Source organism: Muscardinus avellanarius (genome assembly GCF_963383645.1).
Source record: "Muscardinus avellanarius genome assembly, chromosome: 1".
Classification (NCBI taxonomy): domain Eukaryota; kingdom Metazoa; phylum Chordata; class Mammalia; order Rodentia; family Gliridae; genus Muscardinus; species Muscardinus avellanarius.
The window spans coordinates 67,533,575-67,559,141 of NC_137786.1; the positions used below are offsets into that span (position 1 = coordinate 67,533,575).

Consider the following 25,567-nt stretch of genomic DNA (forward strand, 5'->3'; position numbering starts at 1 on the left):
TAATTCGAGTATTGAGAAGCTGAGACAGGAGGATCACAGGTTCACAGCCAGCCTCAGCTACTTAATGAGGCCCCCTGGAACTTAGTGAGACCCTGTTTTAAAATAAAGAATAAAATCCAGCTGGGGATGTAGCTCGGAGGTAGAATGCCACTGGGTTCATTCCCTAGTACCACAAAGACACACACACACACACACACACACACACACACACACAATTATGTTCCTGACCTCAGTCTTCAAATATTTAAATATTTTATATTACCTTTGTTATAATTGCTCTATCCCTCCAACTGATCTTTAGGATGTTTTATTCTAAAGTTACATTAACCCTAAATAATTTTTATAATTATTTGATGTATCTTTTTTTTGAGCCTCAGGGTCATTCTTTTTGTTTGTTTTCTTCATGGTCGTTAATCATCTTTATTTTTATTGATTTTTATTGGTGTAATCATACAACATGGTGAAGTTCAGGGTGATGGAGGCATACATGCCCACAGCACTCGTTGACCCCCTCCCTCCATTCCCCTACTCTCTCCCTCCCCACCTTCCTGTGCACGCACCGTGATTGGCATTAATAAGTTTGTGTATGTCCACTGAAGCGTTTCTCTCTTCACGTCTTCCTCCCTGCTCTCTCAGTTAGTTCTGCTCCTTCACCCCACTGACCCAGGGGAGTGAACAACCCAGGAGAGAACCCAGTGTACAACACAGGGGAGTTCCGCCTCTGAGCTGCAACTCCCACCCTTTTTATTTCTTATTTTGAAGCAGGGTCTTGATAACTTACTGTGCCCTTGCTTCAAACCTGTGATCTTTTTATTTCAGCCTCTAAATTTTTACTCAGAACTATATTTTATTATCTTTACAAACTAAATCAAGGGTAGGGACAATTCACTCAGGCCCATTTTCTCAAGGAAAGACAAGATAGTGCTCTGTGGAATACTTCTACTGATGTCCTAGAAGCTCAGGGTGAAAGACCTTAGGTCCCCTCTCTCTCTCTCTGTTTCAGTGACGTCACGCCATGCGTGCATACTTACTTTTCAGTCTGTTTCTAGCATCTCAGTGGGAATTCTTTGTGTCAGACTGACCGTCCCTGTCTCGCTCCCCCTTTACCTATTCTGTCTGCTCATTTTGATCTCTGCTTTGTCTCTCCCTCATAGCTCCTGCCTTTTCTTCAGGCTTTCTTTTTCTATTTTCCCCTCTACATTTTCCTTCCCTTTCTTTGTCTCTGTGCCTTACCTTCATTTTCACTGTTTCTCTCTCTCATAAATACCCAAAAAAGCAGATTTTCTAGCTTATAGTATAGTTCTTTATAAAAAAAAAAAAAACCTACAAACTAAGATTCTCTATTTAACTTTTGTGACCCCTTGTTTTTTGGATTTTAATTTGGGTTTGTTTTTAAAGTAAAATTTCTGGATTTTGTTTTGATTTATTTTTTGTTTTCAGAAGGTATTTTTCCTTCAGTCCTTAAAGATCCTGTTCCTCACCTGGTCTTTGATGGGGGTCATAAGGCAGCACCTGCAGGTCTAAATTGGGGTGGGGCTGTCCAGTGCATCCAGCTTCACAGGAATGATTCCTTTTTATCAGCTGTGAGTGCACAACTCATGCAGAAATTTACTGTTGTGTTCCAGGCAGAGGCATTACAGTCAGTTGCAGACCAAATATATGATGGTAGTCCCATAAGATTATATTGCCCAGTCACATTGTAGCCATCTTAGTTTGTGTAAGTATATTTGATGGTGTTCACAGAATGGACAGATAGCCTCCTGACACATTTCTCAGAACATATTTTCATCATAAAGTAATACATGATTGTAATGTCCTATACAGCTTGGGAAGTACACAGATGTCACGGGCAGTCACTGGAAAGTTTCCTGATGGCTACGGCCTCTACTGTGTTTTGAGTGATTCATTTAATGGTTTTGTCCTTGGGCGTGCACCCAGTGTATTCAGTTTGTGCAGTAAATAGCCTGCTTGTGACCACGGCCCTTTTTAGCGTGGCCATTGTTTCTTTCCTTTGTTGTCTTAGAAGCAAGACCCCAAAGTAGTCCAGGTTAGATTAAACATTTATTTATATTAAAGCAGATACTGATGACATATTTTCTCCTTTAAAATGAATATTTTTATTTTTATTTTTATTTTTAAAACATTCTTATTTGCAAAAAGATGCAGCTTAGGAACTTTCTTTATTTATTATAGAAATTACATATCATTGAAATTTCAGTAAAGTTCCCATCAGTGCCAATATCCATTTTAAATCTTCATTTCAGAACTTTCAAGAATAAAGTACAGCAGGACTGAATTTGCCACCTTTGACTTTGATTTCATTGTTTCTGCCAGACAGCAGTGTGTTAGTTACTCTGGCTGCGTAACAAATTGCTCCCAAACAATAGGTTATAAAACAACAGTTACTTATTCTGTGTCACAGCGTTGGGGTAAGGAATTCAGGAATGACTTAGCTGGGTGGTTTTAGTTCAGATTTTCTCCTATGATTACAATCAGGCTATCAGCTAGAGCTGCTGTCCCCCGAAGGCTTGATGGTGCTGCAGGATCCTCTTCCAACATGGCTCACTGTGGAGATTCTTCTCTGGGACTTGGGAGGGAGAGACCTGAGAGGGGAAACCAAACAGCTACCTGATGAGCAGCTGTCCTGAAATGAAAGCAACAGCTGCCTGATGAGCAGCTGTACTGAAATGTAACTGCCTGATGAGCAGCTACCCTGAAATGAACGCACGGACAATTGCCTGATGAGCAGCTGACAAAGTTTATTCTCTAAAACCAAGATCTTTATACCCTTCTCTAGTTGGGTTAATCATCAGATCCTAGTAGAAAAGTGTAAACACCAAAGAACAATACTGGGGTATTAAGTGAAGGACATGTAAATCACTAATCATAAGCAAAACAAAAGGAAGACCAGTGACATTACTGGTCTTGTGATTAAGATCAGCCCCAGACCTTGTGATTAAGGTCAGCCCCCTGGCCTTGCAAAGGTGGGCCTTAGAGGGCAAATTCCGGAAAGGACAGGAGTCATACCCAGAGTTTTGGAGAATTCGACCTTTCTTAGAATCTCCTTTAACTCTTTCAGAACCTTTCGTTCCTCGGGCTTTGTCCATGTCCTCCGTCAGCTCACTGACCTGGCTCCCAGGTTGATGTTGGCACTTAGCCAGGTCCTCAGTTTGTCTATCTGGACCTCTCCACAGGACTACTTGAGCAAAATGAGGCCCAGCTTCCTCAGGGGAAGCAGCCCAAGAAACCCAAGTGGAGCAGTAATGCATTTGTGACTTTGCCTCAGAGGTCGCTTTACCATCTCTTCCATCATTGTTGTTGACCACACAGGTCAGCCCTGATTCTGTGTAGGAAGAAACTGCTCAGGTGCATGCACACCAGCAGGGGAAGGTCTCTGTAGCCATCCTGCAGACTGGTCACCACTAGGAATTAAGGATATCTTAAAATTCATTTTAGAACCTTCTGGCATAATCATGACAGAATGGAATTTTTCTTCTGTTTTTATTCCTTTTACTGTACAGAAGTTTGGGATATTTTTAATGTTTCTGAAGAAACTTTTTAAATGAAATTTCCTTGAGGTGAATCACTGAAGAGAAATATCTGGGAACAGAAGACCTAACTTTAAAAAAAAAAATAGATACTGTTTCTTGTAGAAGTTTAGATTCACAGCAAAGGTGAGAAGAGATTGACACAGAAATTTCACATATACTCCCTAACCCTCACCCATGCATAAGCCTCCACTGTTCTCAGCACCCTTTCTAGAGTGGTTTATTTGTTATAATTGATGGATTTACATTGACACTTTATTATCACCCAAAGACCATAGTTTACTTTCCAGTTCACTCTTGGATTTGTACATTGTATGGGTTTGATTAAATGTGTGACATATTTCTACCATTATTCTATCAGAACATTTCATTGCTCTAAAAGTCCTCTGTGCTGCCTCTCCATCACTCCTTCCCCAAAGCCCCTAGAAACCACTGATTATTTTACTGTCTCCATAGTTTTGTCTTTTCAGAATGTCATGTAATTGTAATCATACAATAGGTAACTTTTTAAGACTGGCTTCTCTTACTCATAATAGGTATTTAAGTTTTCTCCATGTCTTCTCTTAATAGCTCATTCCTTTTAGTGTCAAATAATATGCCGCTGTCTGGATTTACCATAGTATATTTACCCATTCACCTGCTGGAGGATATTTGATTGCTTACAAGTTTTGGTAATTATAAATACAAATACTATAAACATTTATGCAAATCTTTATGTAGACATAAGTTTTCAACTCCTTTTAGTAAATACCAGGGAGCATAATTGCTGGATCACATGGTAAAAGTTATGGTTAGTTTTGTAGGAAACTTATGTTAAACTGTCTTCCAGAGTACCTGTACCATTTTTCCATTCCGATTAATAATAAAAGTGCATTCTTGTTGTTCACCATTCAGGACAACATTTGGTGTTGTCAGTTTTTGGATGTGGTCATTCTTACAGACATGTAACATTTCATTGCTTTAATTTTCATTGTTTAATTTTTATTAATGCAAAGCAAAAGAGCTGGACTATCTTTTCATATGCTAATTTTCCATCTGTAGGTATTCTTTGATGTATTTGTTAAAATTTTAACCCTTTTTGCCGGGCGTGGTAGCGCACGCTTGTAATCCCCACACTTGGGAGGCAGAGACAGGAGGATCACGCAGGTTCCAAGCCAGTGCATGCACTGGCTTAAGAGACCCTGTTTCCAAATAAAAAAGTATAAAAAATAGGTCTGAGAGTGTAGCCCAGAGGTAGAAGGGTTTGCAGGAACCCCAGTACCACCAAAAAAATTTTTTAACCCTTTTTTATTATTTTTTCTCATTCTTGACTTGAAGAGGTCTTTTTTGCATATTTTAGATAATAAATATTTTGTCAAATGTATTTTTACAAATATTTTATCCCAACCTGGCATGTCTTTTCATCATCTTTTGTAGAGTAGAATATTTTAGTGAATTCTGATATCATTTCTTTTATGAATCTTGCTTTGGTGTTTTATCTATAAAATCAGTGCTGGGAATGTATTTACCATATGATCTGACTATACAACTCCAGGGTATCTTTCCAAAGGGACTGAAATCAGACATCTACAGTAATATATGCATACCCATGTTCATAGAGGTACAGTTCACAATAGCCAAATTATGGAACCAACCTAGGTGTCCATCAGCAGATGAATGGGTTATAAAATTATGGGACATCCACACAATGGAGTTCCACTCAGCAATAAAAAGAACAAAATTATGTCATTTTCAGGATAATGGAAGGACCTGGATTAGCCAGTTACAGAAAGTAAAGGATCATGTGTTTTCTCTAATATGCAGAAGCTGGGGAATAATTAGGATACTAGAGGGACTCCAGATAATGGAGGAGAAACCTCAGTGGAGCCAGGGAGTGGTCTAGGGGAAGGGGAGGGGGAAGAGTGAGGATCAATGAAGGAATTACCACCATCAGTTTTATGTACATATGTGAGAATACAAATGTTAGTCTCAGTACCCATGTGGGGAAGAGAGATGGGGAGGCAGCCAGGAGAAAGCCCTCCAAGTGCTGTGTGCATGTGTGTCACTATCAACATGATTTACATTATGATGTGAGACTATAATGCACCAATGAAAGTATACTAAAACAAATGTACATTAAATAAATATATACTAAGTTTTTTAAAGTCACTGCTGAACCTAATCTACATTTTTCTCCTATGTTATCATCCATGAGTTTTATAGTTTTGTATGTGGATGTCCAACTTTTCCAGCATCATTTGTTAAAAGACTATTCCTGTTTCATTGTGTAGGCTTTGCCACTTGAAGATCAGTTGGCTCTATTTATATGGGATGATTTCTGGGTTTTCTATTATGTTTCACTGTCCTGTATATCAATTTTTTTTCTCAGATATTATACTATCTTGATTTTATAGCTTTATAGTGAGTCTTGAAGTTGAGTAGTGTCAACCCTCCAACTTTGTTCTTCAATATTGGGTTGGCTATTGTGGTTCTTTTGCCTCTCCATATTGAGTTTAGAATCAGTTTGTTGATGTCCAAAAAAGTCTTCCTAGAATTTTGTATGATTTTGCATCAAATCTCCAGATCAAGTTGGGAAGAACCAACATCTTGACAATATTGAATTTTCCTATCGATGAACATAGTTTATCTTTTATTTATTTGGCTGATATTTCTTTCATCAGAGTTATATGGTTTTTGTCATGGAAATATTGTGTGTTAGGCTTATACCTGTTTCATTTGGGAGTGCTAATATAAATGATATTGTATGTTTTTTAAAAATTTATTAATTGACTTTTGTATATTAATTATATATACTGCAATACTGCAATCTTGCTATAATAACTCAGTGTTAATTTCATAGGAGACAAAAAAGATAAAAAAAACACATTGGAACAATTAGGAAAAATTAGAACTATATTATAAAATAGTAATAAATTTCTTGAGTGTAATAATTTTATTCTGGTTATATATGAAACTTTTTGTTCTTGGAAGATCAAATATTAAGTATTTAGGGATGATGTCTGCAGCTAATTCTCAAATGTGTCAGGACAGTATATGTCTTCTGTCTTGGGGGAGAGGAAGAGAATATGGCAGAGTTGGTTGGGTACCTAAGAAACATAGGTATTCATTGTACTTTTTGGAGCTTTCATGAAGGTTTGATTTGTTTAAAAAGTTGACAAAAAGGTTTGATTAAAAAAATTTAGAAATAAAACTTACTTTGTTTTGTTACTTAGGTGAAATCCTTAACCCTGTTTGTCACCCATTATCCACCGGTTTGTGAGTTAGAAAAATATTACTCAGTAGTGGGAAACTACCACATGGGATTCTTGGTCAACGAGGATGAAAGCAAACAGGATTCAGGTATGAGATATTCCTGCAGTAGGTAAAATTGATAACTCAGAGTTTATAGGAGCATGAATATATTACTTGTTGATAATGAGGGCTATAAATGTCAGTCATAAATAACACTTTTCCAAATTTATTTGCTCTAAGCGTGGGTCAAATAGAGTGTGCATTTATTTATTTGCTATCTCTGAGTCCTTCTCCAGTCATCCTGATCTCATTTACAATGGAAATTCTTTTTCTAGAAGAAGTGGGTGGAGGTGGAGGGGGCACTTAGATTCCTCTTAGTTTCTTACATTTTTATATGATTCTTATTATCCCCAAAAAGATGTCTCAGTAGTCAAAAGCAGAGTATTATTAGTTATCTTTAAAAAAATCCTCAGTATTTACTCCAAAATATTATTTAACATTATTTATTAAGGGTCATATCCCATACTGGATATGTGTTTTATCTTTTTACAAGGAAACTATCTGAGAAGGTAAAGTAGCTTGTGTCAGCCACTTAGGTAATGGCTAAGCTGAGCCTACAATCATAATTTTTTATTCTTTTTCACTTTGCTAGATCTAAAGTATATTTTTTCTGCCTTTCCAGTTATTGCTACTGTCACAGAAATGAGACATTTTATGAAAAAGAACACTATTAGCCAAGAGAAATAAATTCAAGTGCCTTAAGTAATCTAGTAGGCTTCAGCATATTTTTTTTTAGTAGTTTTTTTAAGCTACCAGCCTGTGGTAGTTTGCACAATTGGTGTGCTATAATGGAAAAAACATTATCCAAGACACTCCAGAGTCCAGATTTTATTTTAGAAAAGTAATATGGACAGACCTGAAAAAGAAACCAGGCGACTGTCCCAGATAAAACAAAGTACTGGACCAAAGATAAATTAAATGTTAGGCAATTCCTGCCTTTCACCACAGTGCACTCTTGAAAAACACATTATAAATTATCTCAGGAAAGTAGTTTTGTATTTGTTAATCCACATCCAGAAGAAGACTTATAAGCTAAAAGCCATGGGATAAACAAAGAATTCGCCAGCAGGGAGAAGTAGAAAGAGTGCCCCTGAGCCCTGATGTGGACTGACCACTGATCCAGAATTTTACCCCTCACCCTTATGTGTTCTGGCATTTTACTTTATTAACATTTATCCATGAACATAATTCTTAAAATTACACGATGCTAAAAGGTTCCTGCTAACAAGCTTTGTCCCCTAACGCCCCTTCCACTCCCGGGCCCAAAGCCTTTGAAGTCTTTCCTCCATGTCTGTCATATTTCTGTCATCTCTTGACTCATCAGCTTGGCACATTACTGCTGGACCTCTCATTGTGTTAGAGGCAGCCTGCCCTTCCTCTGCACCCCGGTGTAGTCAGTTCACATTTTTTTCCCCTATTTTATTCATCATCATTGTTTTCGCTATTATTGCAGTGGAAGTCTTGCCTACTGACGAGCCAAGTGGGGAGACAAGTACATTTTTTTTTCTTTTACAACTGTTTCTCTTTTCTTAAAGATAAGAAAGGCCTTGCCTTTATTTTTGCTGTTGTGAGTTTTTAGCTGAATCTTCCTCTGTTTTCCAATTGCTTTATGAAATGTCTGAACCTCTTGTTGCCGCTGGGGTCCTTCCTGCCAGAGCCCTTTGTCATTCTGCTCTTTTGAACTGGTTGCTGTCTGGGTCTGCTGCACAGCTCTTGTGCTGAGGCCTGCCTTTGTGGTCTGGGAGTTCTTGGAGATCCTAAGAGTTCTCTTACTCTCTCTTCTGTGCATTTGATTGCAAATAACAAAACAGCTGGATTCAAAGTGCCTCAGACAGTCGGGTCGTGCTGTATGTAATCTCACAGTACAGTATCCTTAGAGGAACAGTGGCCTCAGCTCCTCCTCTTTACAGTTTTCCAGGGTCTTTCTGCCTTGCTGGCTCCATCATCAGGCTCCGGGCGAGATAGTCATAGCTCCTTTAGGCATCACACCCAGAATTGATCATGCCCCAAGAAAGAAAAGGGGTGGCAATTTCTATGACTCTTTATGTTTTACTTTTTAGTTTAAAATTTTTATTTTATAGTATGTTCTGAGAATGGAGCCCCCAGGACTTTGTGCATCCCAAGCACCTGCTCTACCTCAGAGCTACACCACTAGCCCTTCTGGTATTCAAGCAATGAGGAAACTTTTCTCAGATGCCTTTTCATTTTCAGAATTCCTCATTCCCAAAACAGTCCTTGTGAATGAGAATTGCAGGAATGACTTTATTGTACCTGGATTAATCAGGACCAATTTTTAGAGCTGGATATGAAGGTTCTGTGAGGTACATGATTAGGGAGTTCATTCCTTCTACCTTTTAGACGTAGGGGAGTTTTTGGATAGGCCACTGTTAATATCAAGGGAACAAGATAAAATGTTTGAGACTGGAGAATGGCAGTGTCTCCATTATACTTTTATATTTGATTTATAATTTAGCCATGGCTAGAAGGTTAGGCTGAAAGTCACTTTCAGAATTTTGAAGCCTTGCACCAGTGTCTGGACTTCCAGTGTTGGTCCTGGCTATACCTATACCTCATCTGTTACTCCCAGCCTAATGTCTCTTGTGACTTAGAGATCACAGCAAAGATTGTCAGTAAAATGTCCCAAAGGCCTGTGATTGGCTTCCAAGATGCTCTTCTTGTCTGTTTCCAATGGTGTTGTAGACAAAGTAATGGACCCGCAGTTAGAAAACCTGTGTTGTTGTCTATTCAACATATAAAGTCTTAGACAAGTCATCTAACTTTTCTGTCTCTAAATTTTTATGAATCTGTCCTAAAAGGGACTTCAAAAATTATCTAATCAGCACGCAACTCTTTAATAACGTCTGCATGCATGGCTTTAAAATACATCTTGCTAAGTTTCCTTCTAATAAGCAGAAATGTGAATTATTACATTCACCAACTCCAAGCAGTGCCAGATCAATTTTCAAAATGTCCACTTAAGAGTGTCCACTAGCTTATCAGTAAAGTACTCACCAAGAACTTGGGTTATGAAGCTATAAAAAATTGAGTTGTTTTTATTCATCTTTTACCTGGCCTCCCTTTGCCTCCATATTTCTGTCCTACACACATATGTGCAAACACACACCTCCACAAAGGATAAGAGGTTTTGAGACAAAACATTATGAAAAGAATTCTCCCCCCCTTGATTATGAATAGTGGCTGCATTCTTTACCTTGAAAGCTGTGAGAATTTACAGTAATTGATACTAAAATGGAGACCCATATACAGTGACAAGCTCAACCACTATTTGTACTAAGGTATGTTAACAAGATACTCAGGGTAGTCTAGTATATTATATAATTTAGCTATAGTTTATAGCTATGTTATACTATATGTATGATGCTTTAAAAATATGAGCTACTCTGGAGGCTGAAGTGGGAGGATCACTTCAGCTTATAAGTGTGAAACCAGCCTGGGCAAAATAGTGAGACCTTGTCTCAAAAAAAAAAAAAAATCATTAGAAGTATCTCTATTTCTGCGTATCTGGCTCTATATTTACCACATATAACATATAAAGCTAAACAACCTGATAATTCATCAGCAAATCAATTTTTAAATTTTATTTATTTATTGTAGTACTGGGGATTGAACACAGGAGCATTCTACTCCCAGCCTTTTTTTTTTTTTTTTTTTTTTTTTTAAACAGGGTCTTGCTGGGAGTCTTGCTAGGTTACTGAGGCTGGTCTCAAACCTGCAATCCTCCTGTCTCAGCCTCCCAAGGACTGAGATTACAGGTGTGGGCCACCACACCCAGCTAGCAAATCAATTTTTAAGACAGGGAGTTTTGTGGTATTTCATAGATTCTCAGAAAATGCTGGCTGGACAGAGGAATGAATGGATGAGCAAACAGATGAATGAATCTTGTTTTAGAAAGACCAGCATAGAGGCTAGATTATACTGGCAAACCTGAAGACAGGGAGATCAATTAGGACCAACCCAGCTGATGAGATAGATTGTTTCTTTGTCTTAAAGATGAGAGAAGCTTGCCTTTTTAGTGTCCTCCTCCTGCTCCCTTCACCTGTACGTAGTCTTAGAGGTACCAAAGAGGAACAAAAGCAGCATCCAGGTTATTAGGCGCTGGTTTCTACACACACGCACCTTCCCTATCTGTCGCCACCCACTTCCTCACCTGCTCTTTGTGTTCCTGAAGTTTCCTTTGGAGGCACAAGGTATTTTTAGTGCTTTGTCATGGTGGTTGGAGCCTGTGTATTCCTGAGCATGTCGGCATTCTTTTCACCTCCCACTTCTAGCATCCACCCTTAGAAGGCTATTATTTGTCTGCTGCGGATTTCTTGGAGGAGGATGGGGAAACTTCCATTGTCTCTTTTCACTGTTGTGTTCAGTCTTATGGCTTTTTACATTCTTACTGATAAAAGAATAAATGCATACATATTTGACAAATGAAATACTGTGTGAGGAAAACTCCTAATAAACTTACGATACGTGCTGGGGGCACAAAAGTTGTTGCAAGTCTGGCCCATCTTGGACATTTTTGCAACACAGCGCAATTATATTGAATTCTGCAAGAAGAGCTACATAATCCTGAGGTGCTGTGAGTTCATCAAAGATTAAACTATGCGTAACTTCATATTGTTGCTTTTCATTATGTCTCTATTCTTTAAAGTTTTACATTCTTGTGTATGTATGTGTGTGGCAGACTAGGTTCCCCTAAAAGCAGGTTCTGATTTGCATTCAAGAAGTGTATTGGGAGCTTGGTGTGGTGGTTCATGCTTATAATCCCAGTACTTGGGAGGCTGAGGCAGGCGGATCACAGGTTCAAAGCCAGTCTCAAAGCCCTCCACAACTTAGTAAGATCCCGTTTAAAAAAAAAAAAAAAAATCCACGACAGGCATGGTGGCGCATGCTTGTAATCCCAGTGCTTGGGAGGTGGAGACAGGAGGATCGCACAAGTTCAAAGCCAGCCTTGCTGGCTTAAGAGACTCTGTTTCCAAATAAAAATATAAAAAATAGGTCTGGGAGTGTAGCCCAGGGATAGAAGGGTTTCCAGGAACCCCAGGACCACACAGAAAGAAAGAAAGAAAGAAAGAAAGAAAGAAAGAAAGAAAGAAAGAAAGAAAGAAAGAAAGAAAGAAAGAAAGAAAGAAAGAAAAGGAAAGGAAAGGAAAAGAAAAGAAAAGAATCCAGCTAGGGCATCTAGTTTGGAGGTAGAATGCCTCTGGGTTAAATCAGCAGTCTCTCTCTCTCTCTCTCACACACACACACACACACACACACACACACACACACACACCTACCTACCTTATAGGGAATTACCCTCATGTTCAATCCTGAGGGAAGGACTGGGCTGCATTGGGCTCTGTGGAATCTAAAGGCTTTCACCAGCTCTATAGAGAGCTCAGAAGCTGGGATGGTCCTTCAAAGTACCTCAACTTGAGGTTTTGCAGCAAGACCTTTATACCCCTTGTTAGTTTTGGAGTAATTTGCAAATAGTATGCAATAAAAGGACTTCCGGGAAGATGGCGACCGAGAAAAGCGGGGCTTAAGAGCCCCGCTAACAACCAATCTCCATTACCACAAAATCAGCGCCTTTCATAGCCAGAAAACACCATCAGCAGAGAAACAAAAAAATCACCAGGCTCCAGAGAGAAAGTGGACTGAGAACAGAGCTCAGAGCCACAGAGGAGATACACTGGTCTCACGCCCGAGGACACGGCAACAGCGCCATACTGCCGGCGGCAGCGGCGAATTCATCGGACAGCTACAGCAAGCCGAGGTGAGCCGCTGCGAAACAGCCAGGCGGAATCTTTCGGCGCAGGAAGCATCTAAATATCCCAGTGGCTGAGCTCAGCAGACGCTGCAGGGACTCAGAGTGGAAATCAAAATCAGAGAAGAAAAAATACGCCAGCCTCACGGCCGAGGGCGTGGCAGCAGCGCCATATTGCCACCGGCGGCAGCAGCAGTGAATTCACCAAATCCAGTACAGCTACATCTGCGAACTCAAGAATAGTGAGTCAAATTGCGGGCCCCAGAGGATAAATCCCAGTACTGTACTCACTGGGACTTGACCCAGTGGGGGAGTGGCGTTGGCAGAGATATCACACCATAGGAGAACGTGCAACCTGGCACCCCCCATAGTTTAAAGCAGCCTCTATCGACTCCCTGGGTCGGAGACTCTGTGATACAACCCAGTAAAGGAGTAGTGGAGTCTGAGATACTACAGACTCGAGATCCAGAGCACCTTAAGCGAAGTCATAGTGACCCAAGGGAAGAACTCAGAGAAGGCACAAACTTCCGAAATCATGGGAAAGAGGAATAACACTGGAGCAATGAATGCCCACAACCCCACAACATCAGAACCCGATAAAACAGAAAATCAGAGATTTCTAGAAGATCAAATCAGGAAAATAACTGTAGAAATAATAGAGGTGCTTCAAAAAGAACTCAGAGAGAGCCAAAAAGAGATAAAGGATGCAATTAATGAAGTAAAGGCCTCAATTCAAAGCATGAACAACCGATTAGACCACATGGAGAACAGAATCTCACTCTTAGAAGATGATCATTCCAGAAATGAACGCATAGTTTCTAATCTAGAAAAAAATATCCGACAGCAGGAATCTGACATTGAAGAAATATGGTCCCATTTTTAGAGAGCTAACCTAAGAATAATTGGAATAGAGGAGGGAAAAGAAAGTGAAACCAAAGGGATCAACAATCTCTTCAAGGAAGTAATAGCAGAAAATTTTCCAAACATAGAGCAAGAGGTTGATACACAGATCCAGGAAACTTATAGAACTCCCTTTAGACAGGATCGGAGAAGAGGATCCCCACGCCACATAATTGTCAAAATGACCAATGTGGAAGCCAAGCTGAGAATCTTAAAGGCAACAAAAACAAAGGGCCAAGTGACATTCAGAGGCAAACCAATTAGAATCACTCCAGACTTCCCAAACCAAGTCATGAGAGCCAGAAGGGCTTGGAGTAACATATTCCAAACTCTGAAAGAAAACAACTTCCAGCCAAAAATTTTCTACCCAGCAAAACTTTCTATCAAATTAGATGGAGAAATAAGAAGCTTCCATGACAAACAGAAACTGAAGGAATTTATGTCTTCAAAACCAGCACTAGAGAAAATACTCAAAGAGATTAACTACAAAGAAGAAATAGGTAACACACACCAGAACCAGAGAAACAAGACTTTCCATCCAACAGACAACTAAGATTGGTTATCTGTGGAGATTCATTATTTATGTTAGTCTTTTACCTATCTCTAAATTGTATTGTTTGCCTTTATTGTTGTTAATTTTTAGGATTCCTAGTTGGAATATTAATATACCTTCAGATATAGCATTTGGAAATATTTTATCCCATTCTATTAGTAACTTTTAACTCTGTTTAAATTGTCTTTGGATATACAATATTTTTTTTATTTTTTAGGGAGTTTGTATACTCTTGTGTTGCCTGTGCCATTGAAATCATATCCAAGAAATCACTGCCAATTTCAATGTTGTGAGGTTTTATGACCCAGATTTTCTCCTAAAAGTTTATAGTCTTAAGATTTATATTTAGGTCTTTTATCTATTTTGAGTTAATACTTGTATATGGGATTAGGTAAGGGTCCAATTTTATTCTTTTCCATGTAATTATTATGTTTCAACAATATTTAGTTAAAAGATTATTATTTCCACCACTAAATGTTCGTGGAAACCTTGTCAAAAATAACTTGACAATATAGGGAAGAATTTAGCTCTAGGCTTGTATTTAACTCCAATGGTTTATATATCTGCCTTTAGAACAGTACTACACTGTTTCAATTATTGTAGCTTTATATGGTTTGAAATCAGAAAATATATGTCTTCTAGCTTTGTTCTTTTTCAAGATCGTTTTGGGTATCTAGAACCCATATTCCATATTAGGATATTTTTTTTCCTGAAAAATAAATATATAAATATATGATAGTTTCACCTAAAAAAATAGAAAAAAATATTCTCTGGTAAGAAAGAAAGCAAAAAGAAATATTGAAATGTTATCTTTAAGTCATCAAAAGCTTGGTATCAGACAAATGAAACTGTTATGTGAGATTATCATTTTTAATTTTGGATAAATTGCTGTAATACTAGATGTCAACCACTAAGCCAAGCATGGGAAGGAGGGATGGGGAGAGAATGGGGTGGGGATCAGGTGGGGGCTGACTGGGTGATGTGTGCATGTATGTCTACAAAAGTTTGTATCCCACTATGATGTATGAATACAGTGCACCAATAAAAAATTTTTAAAAAAGAGTTATACTGAATTATGTCATTAGGCAATAAAACTTACAGCCATGACCTTAAAAAAAAAATTTACCTCAAAAGTATAGCAGCTTAAAAGTACACACATTATCTCAATTTCTTTAGGTCAGGAATCCAGGTTCACCTAGCTGAGCACCTCTGGGGTATCACAGGACTCCCTCAAGGTCCGGATCGGGGCAGCAGTTACTCCAAGCCTGGAATGGGGCTGTCTGCTTTCCAGCCCACTCCCACGGCTTGTGGCAGGCTTCAGGATACAGTAACCAAGTGACCCCCATGGCTGCTGCAGGCCTCCAGCCCTCCCTGACTGTCGAAGAGAGACATCAGTCTCCATGTGAGCCTTATCATAGGGCTGCTCCCAACATTGCAGCAGGCTTTCCCAGAGCATGTATGAAAAGAGTGCCCAAGACAGTGAACAGTCTCTTATAGTGTGATTTCTGAAATGACATTGCCTTATTTTTTTATCATATTTTGTTTGTTAGGAGTGAGTTATTGGGTTTAGCCCACACTCAGAGGGAAGGATGAACACTAGGAGGGAAGAAACTTTGATGACCATGTTAGAAACTGCCTACCAACCACATGGCAACCAGTCAGTGGATGCTGCTGCTCCCAAGAAAGGACTGAGCCCTGGGTGAGGCCACTCTGTTCAGCCACAGTGGCTCCCAGGAAGGCTCATTGCTGAAGGTTGCAGGCTAGCTCCCTTCCCACAGCTGGGGAAGAAACCCTGTGGTCTCAATGGAATCTGGTGCCACTGAACAGAATCTCCTTCAACATAACTCTTAGTTAACCATAATATTTAATAGACCAGACTTTTCCAATTGTGTTATTTAAACTGTGCAGCATGGATTATTTCTTTATCTGTATTAAATGGAGAGTGAAATTATATTGTACTATGTATCAGAACCATTCTCTTTTTCCTTTAGAAATATTTAGTTCTAATTTTGCGGTGAATCATTGTTAAAAACTATTTTAAGTGAGCTGAAGACCCTAATTGCAACAGCAATTTCAAAACAGTGTTTAGCTCTTTTCAAGATATGTAAAATTGATAAAAAGGACCTAGCAGGGAGCTAGGAACAATAGATGTGTTTTTCAGATTATAAATTTTAATAGAGTAAATTATAAGGACTTATATGCATTCCTTGGTCCCCTAATTTTTCTCAACTTTGAGGTGCGGTTTTGACTTTTTCCCTTATTTATTTTATAGGAGAAGAAGAGCAAGTGCCTGATTTTGTCACTTTTCTTTATCAAATAACCAGAGGAATGGCCGCAAGGAGTTATGGACTAAATGTGGCTAAACTAGCAGATATTCCTGGAGAAATTCTAAAGAAAGCAGCGTACAAGTCAAAAGAGCTGGAAGGATTAGTGAATATGAAAAGGTCAGCGTGTTGGTGCTGCACTTGTTGATTCATAATGAACCTTCCCTGTTGTCCTGTTAATGAACATCAGATCTACTTTTAAGCACATCTTCAAATATTCTGAAACCTTTAATTATGATAGTGTGAAAACAGCTTTTGGAAAAGCTCAGGTGGATTCAGTTCATGTTTATAATTTTCAGTTCATCTTTGTCAGTTGGCTTTTTATTAAGTGGCAACATTGTTCTTTTAGTCATTTTTCCTAAAGAATTAACTCCATGGTGCCAACACATTAGTTGCTTAAAACATTCCAATTATATAAAAGGTTACTAAAGGAAACTTCAGTATTTGAACCTAGAGTGCACTTCTTTTAATCATATATTGCATTCAGATATATAATGATTGCATTCATAAATTAAGAATTTTGACAGGATATGAATGAAAATAGTAGTGTTATATAACTGTGGAATCAGAGTGTCCACATGCCACTTGTTTGGGGAATTGCATGCGACAGATTTTTCACTCTATCCTGGTTTCTCTGTGTCAACTAGAATCTTATGTGAATGCTTTTTGCCTTTTACTCTTGATATCCAGCTAGTATGTAGTCAGTATATAAACTGATCTATAAACTAATATCTTTATGAGATATACTTTAAAAGGAAGATATTTCTAGAAAATATCATATCGATAAATAATATATTAAAGCTTTTTGCCTCCCAAATGCAAAGTTATGAGACAGCATAAGCTCCCATCATCCGGCTCCCATGCCTTGCCCCCTATGTAACCCCCCGGGAGCAGGACAGTGATGCGGTTGAGAACCATGTGACTATGAGTAGACAAGTCTGTTGATCAATAGAAAAGCTAGGTTGGTTACCTATAACCTCTGTGTTATACTCTGAGTGTATTATTTAGCTCTGGGACTCATTACCAAATTTCAATATTGAAATATTAAAGAAATAATTGCTAACTTGTACACTGAAATACAGTTGTGCAAGGCCATCAATTTCTCTCTCTCCACCCCACCTCTGTGGTCCTGCCTTGCACTCAGACCTGTCATGGTACATGACAGTTGACCCCTTCCAAAGTGCTGGCATGCTGCAAGTGACGCACAGCCGCCTCTGTCCACACGCTCTTCTGCATAATTTCCACAATACCATATCAGAAGCAAAATGACATAATTAGTTTCAACCAGTCTCTGTTACAAGGCAAATTAATGCAAGACTTTTTCCAGAAAGAAAAAAAAAATATCTGAGAGTTTAAAAATAAACTTAGCCCCTAATCCTCTGCAAAGTCCAAAGCAAATATAAATATTTCATTATCTTATTGTTGTTGTTCTTTTTTCTTGAAAAAGCTAGAATAAAGCTCTACTACAAGAATACATATATAAGCTGGCAATAAAATAAGATGTTTCTACTTGTTACTTGTATATAGCCTATAAAGATTACTTATAAATGTTTCACTCTTCCAACTAGAATGTGATGTTTTAAAATCTATAAAGTTATCTGGACAAGACAAGGTAATTATTGGAAGAAGTTGCATTAAAATGGATATGGTCATTTATCAGGATATTATATGTATTTTGCCTTCTTGCTACAAGTTCCCTTGGCCAGATCAAAGAAATCAAACTGAATCTTGTGCTTTTCTGTGGATTTGTTATCATCGTTAATATTTATCAAATGCTTCCTATGTACAGAAACACTGGACGCAGTCATTTGCAGCACCCTGGACACTATGCCAGTTACTGTTCTTATTACTTTAGATACATTAACTCACCTAATCTGTATGGCAGCCTGGTCAGTTAGGTACTATTATTCCCCTGCTGTAATTGGGAAAAATGAGGCCAAGCAAGGGCAAGAAGCTGACCCAGGGTCACACAGCTAGAGGGAGGTGGAGCAGTAATTGGAACTCAGTGACTCCGGCTCTAGACCTTGTGTACTTAACTGGGTTGTTATTCTGTAGGGAAAATATAGGTCTCTATATGTTGTCATTTTACACTTTCATTAGCCAGCTTCGTTTTATTAAATCAATGTCACTTTTCATCCTGGGAGCACTCAGCAGGAATGTTTTCGTCTTCAGCTGCAGGAAGGCACACACACGGACAGCCTCCGGCAGCACTTGGAGGGGAGGAGGTCACGTTCTCCCTCTCTGCAGGCAGGGATTCCAGAAGGTGGCGTGGAGGCAGTAGTCGGGGTCAGTAACCCTTGTCACAGCAGCAGCCCTGGAAGGGTGACACTGACACCACTTTCCAGCCACGGAGCCGCCTGGCATTTAATGGCAGAGGCTTTGCCCAGCTTTCTGTGAGATGTATTGTCCCCAACTATTTCACTTCTAAAATAAGTATTTTATTTTTTCTCTTCAGGAAAAGGCTAATGTATTTTGCAAAATTATGGACAACACACAATGCAAAAGACCTGCAAGAGTGGACGGATGAGTTTGAAATGGAAGAAGTACAGGCTTCTCTTCCTCATTAAAATGAAGACTACATTTTTGAGGAAAAACTGAAGAATTAAAAATACCAACTGTATAAAATAACTTTCCAGTAACAGCCCATCTTTGTGTGACATGTGAGCATAAAATTATGACCATGGTATATTCCTTCTGGAAACAGATTTCTTCTTCTTGTGAACAAAGTATTTTTCAGGTCCTTTTCCTTCTGCTTCTTCAAAGTAGAAACACTTTTGAATATTAAGACTTCTACGTAATTATAAAATTCCGTGGACAATAGTTTTCATATAGAATCTAAACCTTCTAAATAGAACCTAAAGTAATAGAACATTTGGAGAGTGATACAAAGTTTTAATTCATATTTTTATTTGTTCAGCTAAGACAGTGAGCAACAGGGTAAATATGACAGGAAGCTACCTTTCCATTAGAACTAAAATAATTTTATAATGCCACCAGTTTACCCGCCACGCCGATGAGAATTTTTGACAAGAAATAGGATTCGTAATCTCTTAGAAACTAGACTATACACGAGATGCATAAAATCATATGAAATTCGAAGAGCTAAACAGTGTCATAGTTTAGTGTGAAGATTGTTGGATGAAGTTTTTGTCATTGAAGTAATAAATATTTAATGAATATTTGCTATAGATATGGTATGTGCTGTTGAATTTTGGTGCTTTCAGGTACTGGGCAGCTGTCATTGTGTAGGTTTAATTATGAAACCAAGGTTGTTGCTCCTTCCAAAATGCCACCCAGAACTGAACTTGTTCATTTTGATCCTTCTGTGAACCAGCACAGCACACGCTCCTCCTGAGTGATGAACCTGGTAGCTCTGTTGATTCCCTCCCTGCAAGTTTAGGGTAACACATGCCCAACTGTGTCCCTGGGTTTTTTAGAGCACTCACAATCTGGCTTCTCTTATCCTTGTGTTCTTTGTGTTTCTAAATATATATAATCTTGCATAAAGGCTGTCCCTCCTATTTCTCAACACTTATTATTCCTGCTCAGTTAAAATTTTTTATCCACATTTGTTAAGCATACCTCTAATTACTCCTTTTACATTATTACCATTTGCGACCCAACAGCAGCCCCAGACTCAGGAGTCAATACAGTGGCCCCAAGTTAAGTCAGTACGGTGTAGTTACATACCAGCAGCAGACATTGTGGATGTTACAGAGTAGATTCTCCATCACAAACAGGATGTCAGCCAGTGACCTTGAAGGGCACAGGCCCACTCCAGGCTGGGGGATGAACACTGCTGAAATGCTTTGAGTGAGGCTCATTCACAGCTGGCAGCTGAGGTGCTGAGGGAAAGTTAAACTGAGTTCTTCTCGTAAAGACCACTGCTGCCGTGGAGATGGGCAGGAAAGTTGCAATCCACTGAACCTATATTCCAGCTTAGAGCTGCAATTCTAACATTAGATGCCAGCAACCCATGTGGGAGTAGGAGTCTGAGGATATTGCCAGGGTTCATGTTCCGTAGGTACTGGGGTCGGGGTGAGCCTGGAGGTTAAGTATCCTCATGTCCTCAGTACTTCAGACAGGACTAATTAGCAGCCAGTATGCCAAGGAAAGTAACCTGGAAATGTGTTTTCAGTGACTTGTCTGTTTTTAGTTATAAAATTAAATATTAAAACTATTAATTCTATAGTAACAACCACCAGCTTTCCCCAAAACCTTCTAAATATAGACCAGTCAGTTCAGTAACTCCAATCATTAAAGAAAAAGTCTAGAAAAATTAAATTAAATCTCCACCTCTCATCTTGCTCAAGAGTCAATTCAAGATGGAACAAAGACCTGGAAATTAGACCAAAGACTTTGAAATTACTAGAGGGCATAGGTCCAGCACCCCAGCAGATAGAAACTTCTTCAGCAAGACCCCCAGAGCTCAGGAAATTAAAACAAGACCTAGTAAGTCGGGTGGCATTAAACTAAAAAGTTCCTGCTCACCAAAGGAAACCATCAAGAGTCTAAAGAGAAAGACTACAGAATGGAAGATCTTTGCCAGCTCGCTCTATAATACACAAAGAACTTAAAAAGACTTTGCAGCCGGGAGTGGTGGCGCATGCTTGTAATCCCAGCATTCAGGATGCTAAGACCGGAGCATCACAGTTTGCAGACAGCCTCAGCTGCTTAGTGAGGCCATTTACAACTCAGTGAGACCTTGTTTCAACAATAGAAAGACTAAAAAATAATCGGGTTGGGGGTGTAGCTTGGAGGTAGAATGCCCCTGGGTTCCATCCCCAGTACTGAAAAAAAAAAAAAAAAGACTTTAAAAAAAACAATCCAATCAAGAAGTGGGTAATTGAACTAAATAGGTATTTCACAAAAGAAGAAATATAAACGGCCAATAAATACATTTTTAAAAAATTTAACATCATTAGCAGTCAGGGAGATGCAAATCAAAACTATCCTGAGATTTCATCTAACACTAATCAGAATGGCAAGCATAAAGAAGTCAAATAACAACAAATGGTGGTAGTGATGTGGGGAAATAGAAACTCTTCTACACTGATGGTAGGATTGCAAACTAGTTCAGCGGCTATGGAGACAGTGTGGAGATTCATCAAAAAATGGGAATGGACTCATCCTATGACCTGGCTATACTACACCTGGGTAGCTTTCCCAAGGGACTGAAATCACAATATTGTAGTAATATATGCACATCCATAATATATGCACAATTCATAGCAGTCAAATTATGGAACCAACCTAGGTATCTATCAGCAGGGGAATGGATTACAAAATTATGGGACACGTACACAATGGAATTCTACTCGGCAATGAAGAACAAAATTATGTCATTTAAAGGAAAATGGATAGATCTGGAGAATTACGTTTAGTGAGATCAGCCAGTCACAGAAAGTGAAGGGTCCTATGTTTTCTCTCATATGCAGAAGCTAGGGAGTAATCAGGATACCAGAGGAACTTCAGATGATAAAGGAGAAACTCCAGTGGAGCGAGAGGGCTGGGCTACGGGAAGATGGTAGAGAGGGGCGGCTGAGACGGAGAATTAATCAGAGAATCACTTCCATTGACATTATATACTTATGTAAGAATACCAATGTCAATCTCAATATGCTGTATGGAAAAAGGGAGGAGTGTGGAGAGTCGGGCCAAGCCCACCAAGTACCGTGTGCATGCACGTCAGTACTACGAACCACATTATGATGTGAGGCATTATAATGCCTATAAAAGTATCAAACATTTTTCTAAATCATTAAGTTGGGCATGGTGACACACACCTGTAATCCCAGTCCTTGGGAGGCTGAGACCCAGCAACCTAGTGAGATCCTGTTTCAAAACAAACAAATAGGGCTGGGGATGTGGCTCTGAGGGAGAATGCCTCTGGATTTAATCCTCAGTACACACACACCCCAGAGCTGTAGGTGTAGCTCAGTGGGAAGGCACCTAGTTAGCACACACAGGGCCCAGGATTCAGTCTTCAGTACTTGCTCACTCTGCCCCCCACACACACACACAGACAGGAACAAGAAAAAAAGGCCCAAATATATTCTCGCCAGTTTCAACTTTTTTTTTCTTTTTTCTTTTTTCTTTTTTCTTTTCTTTTTTTTTTTTTTTTTTTGGTGGTACTACGTGTGGAACCCAGAAGCTTTTCTACCTCCGGGCTACACTCCCAAACCTATTTTTTTATATACTTTATTTGGAAACAGGGTCTCACTAAGTTGCCGAGAGCCTCACTAAGTAGCTGAGGCTGGCTTTGAACCTGTGCGATCCTCCTGTCTCGGCCTCCCAAGCGCCGGGATTACAAGCGTGCGCCACCATGCCCCGCACTAGCCAGTTTCAACTTTGACCTCCCTGCTGTTTCATCTCTCAATGTGCTATACTGTTTTTAAAATATTGTTTAGTCAGCTTTGTATCACTTTGAAAAATACCTGGGAAAAACAAAGGAGAAAGGACTTATTTTGATTCATGGTTTCAGAAGTTCCACCCTGTGGTGGGCTGACTCCACTGCTCTGAGCCCGAGGCAAGGAAGAACACCCTGGTGGAAGGCATGGTGAAGGAAAGCTGCTCAGCTCACAGCCAGAAAGAGAGAGACAGAGAGAGAGAGAGAGAGGGAGGAAGGCACCAGGCACAAGAAATACCCTTTGAGGGCACCCCCAGGGACCTCCTCGACCGAGCCTCACCTCCTCAGGTTCCCACCACGTCTCCAATATGCCATCAGTGGAAGTCAGAGCCCTTGTGATTCACTCACCTCCCCAAAGCCCACTTCTGAACATACTAGGGATTGACCCTTCAGTACATGAACCTCTGGGGAGACCTCATAGCCAAACTAACACATTATATAATTATCAAGGCATAAGAACATTTAAAAATCCACAGGACTATAATTTATCATTTTAAAAACAAAAAAAGAGAAGAAACTGAAAAATATTTACTTTTTAACTTAAGAAAAAAATGTGAAGACCTACGCATTTGAGTTATTCAGTCTATGTCAGTGGTTCTCAATGCTGAAACCTGACCAAGGAGCACTGAGACCCAAGCTTAATATTTCTAAACAGCTTTATGACATGTAATTTACATATTGTACAATTTACCCATTTAGGTGTACAATTAATTGGATTTTCCTTTATTCACAAAGTTGTTCAACTGTCGACTACAATTGATTTTAGGATGTTCTTAGCACTCTAAAAGGAAACCTGTATCTGTTAGCAGTCGCGCAGTTCCTCCCAGCAGGAGCCCTAGTCCTGGATAACCACTAATCTGCATTCTGTCTCTATGGAGTCGTCTCTTCTGAACACTTCATATGGATGGAATTATACAGTGTGTGTGGTCTTTTGTGTTGGTTTCTTTTATTTACATAATGTTTTCAAGGCCCATCCATGTTGTACACATAAGCATTTCACTCCTCTTTATTGATGAAAACAATATGTGTATATGCCAGTATACCACACTTTATTTAACCTTTAGTTCATGCATATTTGGATTTCCACTTTGGCAATTAATAATTCTGTGAATTATTTCTGTACAGTTTTTTAGGTGATGATGCATAATATTTTAATTATCTCCCCTAGTAATTCTGATATGCAGTAAGGTTTGTGAATCACTCTAAACAATTTTTTTTTTTTTTTGGTGGTACTGAGGTTCCTGGAAACCCTTCTACCTCTGGGCTACACTCATAGACCCATTTTTATATTTTTATTTGGAAACAGGGTCTCCTAAGCCAGCACGGCTGGCTTTGAACCTGCGCCATCCTCCTGTCTCTGCCTCCCAAGCAAGGGGATTACAAGCGTGCGTCACCACACCCGGCTAAACAATCTTCTTAATCGGACTATCATTTGCTCTATCTCACCTGCACTTTGTCACTTAGGACATGGTTATAATCGATTCCAGTAAATATTTTTTTTATGACAGAAAAATACTTTCAGATCAGAAGCCCCATGAAAAGATGTTGCTTCTTATAATCATAGTACCAATTCACCAGGGACTTCAGATCCATACAGAAGTGTGATGTATCTTAACCACATTGTTTTCTTCTGACAGCTTGTCCATGTTTGGATCCGTTGTCATGGTAGTGATAATAGGACGGATGGAGCAGAGCTCACTGCATGAATTCCAGAGAAAGACTATGTTGAATCCGGTGTGTTCTACAAATTAATGTTGACCTTTAGCAAGTTCCAAGATCAATATTAATTACTGCTGTGCTGTGTAATTATAAAAGTGGCGCTTGATGTTTTCACACCAAGGATATGGGTGGAGCAAGAAAAGAACTTGTATTAGCTTCATCTGTAGTTTCTAACCTTTCGATTAAGGTCAGGACCTCTGCCTATGATTATTGTTAGATTTATTAACAGAGAAGACTACACCTCTTTTCCTGGCATATTTGTTAAATGCGTCTTTAACTCAGAAGTGTTCTGTTTAGGATAATAAGTTGTGTGGTTACCCTAATTGCTGATCTTTGTGTGTGTGTGTGTGTGTGTGGTACTGGGGGTGGAACCCAGGGGCTTTACTACCTCCGGTTTATACTCCCAAACTTATTTTATACTTTATTTGGAAACAGGATCTCACTAAGTTGCTGAGAGCATCACTAAGTAGCTGAGGCTGGCTTCGAACCTGTGTGATCCTCCTGTCTCAGCCTCCCAAGGATGGGGATTACAAGTGTGCGCCACCACACCCAGCTAATTGCTGATATTTTTTGGCACACAATCACTTGTCACTGACGTGATAGGTTTTGAATGTTGTCTTTAAAAATCAGTTTTCTTGCTGGGCGTGGTGGCGCACGCTTGTAATCCCCATGCTTGGGAGGCTGAGACAGGAGGATCGTGCAGGTTCGAAGCCAGCCTTGCTGGCTTAAGAGACCCTGTTTCCAAATAAAATATAAAGTAGGTGTGAAAGTGTAGTAGGTCAGAGGTAGAAGGCCCCTGGGTTCCATCCCCAGTACCACCCCCCCCCAAAAAAAAAATCAGTTTTCCCTCCTCCATTGGATGAGCTGATTTTCCCCAAAAGATCTTCCAGTTGTTTTTGCCTGTTCTTGACAAATACTTTGTATTGCAGAATTTGGAGACTACAGCTCTGCTAATTGGTATATTTGAGCCTTACCACCTAATCTATTTTTGAGACAGAATCCCCAAAGATAACTTGTCATCTGTCTTGTTTCTATGAAGTCGTGGTGAAGAATACGCAC

At 39.3% G+C, this 25,567-nt stretch overlaps 1 protein-coding gene across 1 annotated transcript in view; it reads left to right on the top strand.

The window, feature by feature from the left end:
- The window catches only part of MSH3 (mutS homolog 3), a gene marked incomplete at both ends in the record, with an annotated part of 228,429 nt that extends 209,482 nt beyond the window's left edge, over positions 1–18,947 (top strand). Inside the window, 3 exons of the mRNA XM_080706313.1 lie at positions 6,761–6,887; positions 16,329–16,500; positions 18,836–18,947. Coding sequence (XP_080562439.1) covers positions 6,761–6,887; positions 16,329–16,500; positions 18,836–18,947 — 411 coding nt within the window. The remainder of the gene's footprint in view (positions 1–6,760; positions 6,888–16,328; positions 16,501–18,835) is intronic.
- Positions 18,948–25,567: the final 6,620 nt, after the last annotated feature.